The sequence below is a fragment of the Myotis davidii genome, unplaced genomic scaffold, assembly GCF_000327345.1.
Source record: "Myotis davidii unplaced genomic scaffold, ASM32734v1 scaffold586, whole genome shotgun sequence".
In the NCBI taxonomy this organism is placed as follows: domain Eukaryota; kingdom Metazoa; phylum Chordata; class Mammalia; order Chiroptera; family Vespertilionidae; genus Myotis; species Myotis davidii.
Genome location: NW_006296809.1, coordinates 298,732 through 303,481, shown reverse-complemented (window position 1 = coordinate 303,481; position 4,750 = coordinate 298,732). Strand labels below are relative to the sequence as shown.

General features: G+C 52.5%; 1 protein-coding gene across 1 annotated transcript in view; it reads left to right on the top strand.

The window, feature by feature from the left end:
• The first annotated feature begins 134 nt into the window (after window positions 1-134).
• TNFRSF18 (tumor necrosis factor receptor superfamily member 18) overlaps window positions 135-4,750 on the top strand; it is a 27,711-nt gene continuing 23,095 nt past the window's right edge. The window contains exon 1 of the mRNA XM_006772545.1: window positions 135-141. Within this exon, the coding sequence (XP_006772608.1) occupies window positions 135-141 (7 nt within the window). The remainder of the gene's footprint in view (window positions 142-4,750) is intronic.

The window sequence follows — 4,750 nt, the reverse complement described above, 5'->3', positions numbered from 1 at the left end:
TGCTGGTGCCCCGCCAGCAGGCGAGGGGATCCAAAAGCAGTTGCTGGGTGTGGAGGCCACAGGGGCATAGGCTACCAAGGAGACAGAGCTAAACCTCACATCACCCTATTGGCCCAGAGGATGGCTGTCAGTCAATGACGGGTAAGACCCCTCAGGGAGGGGCAACCTAAGACAGGCACAGTTGCAGGGGGCCTCAGGGAGAACTTGGGGGTCAACAGAGGTGGGGCACAGATCCTCACCCCCCCAACTATGCAGGGGCTTGAACACTCGCCCCTTCTGAGGGAGGTCTCCTGCCCCCATGGCTGCTGCGCTTCCCATGCCCAGCTCAGATCGGGACCCAGATAACAGAAAGAGACTTAGTCCAGCCGAAATCGATACCCAGATAACAGAGACTTGGCTAACAGCAACTACCCTACATCTAAATCCAGCTTAACACCAGGAAGACTCAGGGCCTTCTCAAGGATACAAAATAATCCTTTTAATTAATATTTACAATATAAACTAAGATTATTATTATATTATTAAATTTAACAGTCAAATAGTAGTCAAGTTTTCAGATTAATTAAAACTAGCTCAAGAAGTATTAACCAAAATTTTCATTTCATGGATAAATTGCTTAACATACTATAAACCTAAAACAGTCATATTTTTACACAAAAAATTAAAATTAAAACTTGTCAAGACTACACTAAAAAATTTCCAAAAACCTCCTAATATTAAAAAATAAAAAAGGGAGGATAGTGGAATAATAAGCTTTAAAGTAAATGCCTTAATTGCTTTAATATTTTTACTTGAAAATTAATTTTTTCATTTATAATGCTAATAGCAAGACACCCATGAAAAACATACGTGGTGTCAAAATAAGCCAAAGGAAAATCGTTTGGACAAAAATTAAAAGAATCCCAAGTCTAAATTATAGATAAGATTCCTTTATTAACCTTTGGTCGAGAATACGTTTGTATACTTTCAAAAAACAACTCCAAGACCATGTGGATTCCTGCAACAGAGAGGAATTATCAGGACTGCTCCAGCCACAGAAAGCAGTGGCCCCGTGAGACAACGAGAAGAGAAGCAGTCCAGAAATGAAGATGGTGAAGACGCCTTATCAGGCTAGCGGTCAGCAGCTGTGCATCGCTGCAGGTTGCCCGGGACCAAACCAGAGAGGGTCGAACCTACGTTGACACCATTTGTCCACCATCCAGAACTGAAATATTACTGCTGACATGTACACATAAGGAACTGTCGGACACTGAAACATGAACTTCGCCTAAAAAACAAAGAAGGGGGATCTGTTGGGGGCCAGACGTAAGCTGGCAAGGTCCTTGCACCTGCAGGGGCTAGCAAGGCCGGGACCCTTACCCACACAGTTTTCCCAGACTCGTTTGGATGGCGATTATCAGTAGAACGAGAGTAACATTTGTAGAATGAAAACAGCCTTTCGTGGCTTACCAAGAAGTCTGTCACTATTTACTGAGATCTGCTGTACTGAGAACTTGTCCTTCTGCTGTGTCCCTCCCTTAGAGATGAAGAGGAACAAAGAGTACATTCCTCTTGACAGACTCCTGTTCAGTGTGTTGTGTATAAACAGGATTGTATAGCTAATAAACTCGCTTCAGTTCATCAAGAGAACTGGGGTCCTCCCGACCCTGCTTTCCTGTCTTTCTTTTCTCAATTCCCACCTCCCTGCCTCAGCCCGGCTCAACCCTGTCAGGCTGGCCCTGACAGTGAAATATTTCCTGTTGCTCACACCAAACAAGTCAGTCCAAGACGGATGACGTGGCCATCGGCTGCTAAAATATTTGCTGCTGGTATCAGTGGAGAGACATGGTGCAATTATAGTCATCAGTCATTAGCAGATGTTGTAGTCCGTTATTAATAACTAGAAGCTCGGTGCACAGATCCGTGCACCGGTGAGGTCCCTCGGCCTGGTCTGCAGGGATGGGGCCGAAACCGGCTCTCTGACACCCCCCGAGGGTCCTGGATGGCGAGAGGGCGGCTCTTGGGCGACTCACCCTGGAATCAGGCTGGTGCGTCACCCTGAGAACCGCAGCTGCCAATCACCGCACTCGGCAGCTCCTGTGCTGAGCGTTTGCCCCCTGGTGGTCAGTGTGCGTCACAGCGACCGGTCGGACGGCTGAATGGTCGGCCGGTTGGCCGGTTGCTTAGGCTTTTATATATATAGATTATGTATAACAGGATATTGTAAAAACTAAGTTATGAAATTTTTAGAATATATTTTATTGAATTTTTACGGAGAGGAAGGGAGAGGGATAGAGAGTTAGAAACATCGATGAGAGAGAAACATCGATCAGCTGCCTCCTGCACACCCCCCACTGGGGATGTGCCCACAACCAAGGTGCATGCCCTTGACCGGAATCGAACCTGCCGATGCTCTTGCCCCCTACTGGGGATTGTGCCTGCAACCTGGACATGTGCCCTTGACTGGAATCAACCCTTGACCGGAATCGAACCTGGGCGGATGCTCTATCCACTGAGCCAAACCAGTCAGGGCAAGTTATGAAATTTTTATTAAAACGTTTCTTACATACCGTTATATTGGCTGGGCCGCAGAAATATTTGTTGTGGGCTGCATGTGGCCCACGGGCCGCGAGTTTGACATGCTTGCCCTGGAGACCCCTCTCTGAGTTGGGCTCATGCACCTGGGACTTGGGAACAAGAGCTGAGTCTATCATTTCCCTCCGAGAAGGAACCACTGCCCCATGCCCCAGCTTGGAGGGGCCCGGACAGGTCTCCTGGCTCTGCCCATGTCACCGCCACGCCCCAGCCTGGGGGTGCGCCGGGGCACATTCCTGAGACCCCACTGCTCCCCCGCATCCCCAGCAGCCTCACCTGCTCCCTGTGCCTGAGCCTCAGCTGAAGGGCTGGGAAATGAGGCTGAGCAATCTAGGCGGGCTTCCCGGAGGAGGTGGGCCCCAGAACCCTTCAGCCCACTGGGGGAAACTGAGGCTAGCCCCCCGCAGCCTCCAGGATGGCCGGTTTGTCTGAGCAGATCTGGGCTGGACCGCTCAGCAGTCAGAGTTGCAACCAGACTGGCCTCTGGTCCAGGCTTCAGGTGCCTCGAGCTTCAACCAGTGCCTGGCGCCTCCGCTCCAGCCCTCCCCACAGGATCCCGAGGCTGGGAGGGTGACCGGCTCCCTGGACTCTAAGCCATGGGCAGTTCTGCAGCTGCAGCCCACAGGGTGTGGGGCACCCAGGCTGCTGGAGCCCCACCAAGCGCCTGGTTGGCCAAGCCGGGAGGAGGCTCCTCCTAACTCCCAGAAAGCATGTGTGGGTGCCCGTCCTGACCCACAGACGGGTTCCCAGGCGGCTGGGTGCTGACGCCTGGTGCGTGTGGCCCTGTCCAGGCAGGTGTGGGCTCTGGGGCCTGGAGGCTTCATGGACCAGGGACTTCACCCCACTCCCTCCAGGGAACCCAGCCCAGCTTTAAAAGCCCGTGCCCGTGCCCGTGCCCGTGCTCGTGCCCGCCCAGTGGCTCAGTGATTGAGCGTCGACCTATGAACCAGGAGGTCACGGTTCGATTCCCGGTCAGGGCACAGGCCTGGGTTGCGGGCTCGATCCCCAGTGTGGGGTGTGCAGGAGGCAGCCGATCAATGATTCTCTCTCATCATTGATGTTTCTCTCTCTCCCTCTCCCTTCCTCTCTGGAATCAAGAAATATATATATATGTATAGCCCTTGCCCATCCCTCTCCCCAGGAAGCGGGAGGTGGGAGGGGGTTCAGCCAGGAGCCAAGGGGTGCAGCAAGGGAACAGTCCTGGGCCAGGTCCGTCTTGAGCATGGGGGTCCCCTCTTGAGCCCACCTCTGGGCACTGCCCACCCTCCATGACTCAGGGCTCCATCTGCCACCCACACCCGGAGCCCTCCCTGTTGCCCTCCTGCTCACACCTCTTCGCTCCAGGCCTGGCGGCCACAGGTTTTACATAGATAACATTTCAGATCTCTGCTCTGCCCACACCCGGCCGGGGATGCCTGCATGGCGATTCTGGGCTAAAGGGCACAAACACTTAGGAACCCCCCGCCCCCCAGGTCACCCCCACACGAGCCTCAAGCTTCAATCAATGAACTCCAAGTGGTCAGGAGGTGGGCTCCACTACATTTTTTTTAATTTTAATTTTTCTCTTTTTTAAAAAAAAATACTTTCATTGATTTCAGAGAGGGAGAGGGAGAGAGAGAAACATCAATGATGAGAGAGAAGCATTAATCAGCTGCCTCCTGCACGCCCCCAACCCAGGATTAAGCCCACAACTGGGGCCTGTGCCCTGACTGGGAATCGAACCCTGACCTCCTGGTTCATAGGTCAAGGCTCAGCCACTGAGCCACACTGGCCGGGCTCTACTAAATAGTTTAGAAATAGACTTTGTGCCCTGGCCGGTTTGCCTAGTGGTTAGAGCGTCGGCCTGCTGACTGAAAGGTCCCAGGTTCGATTCCGGTCAAGGGCATGTACTTGGGTTGCGGGCACATCCCAAGGGGGACAGGAAGTGTGGCCATGTGCAGGAGGCAGCTGATCAATGTTTCTCTCTCATCATGTTTCTAGCTCTCTATCCCTCTCCCTTCCTCTCTGTAAAAAATCAATAAAATATATTTTTTTAAAAAAGAAATAGACTTTGTGCCCTGGCCGGTTTGCCCAGTGGTTAGAGCGTCGGCCTGCAGACGGAAGTGTCCGGGGTTCGAGTCCGGCCAAGGGCATGTGCCTGGGTTGCGGGCTCCTCCCCGCCGGGCCCTGGTCGGGG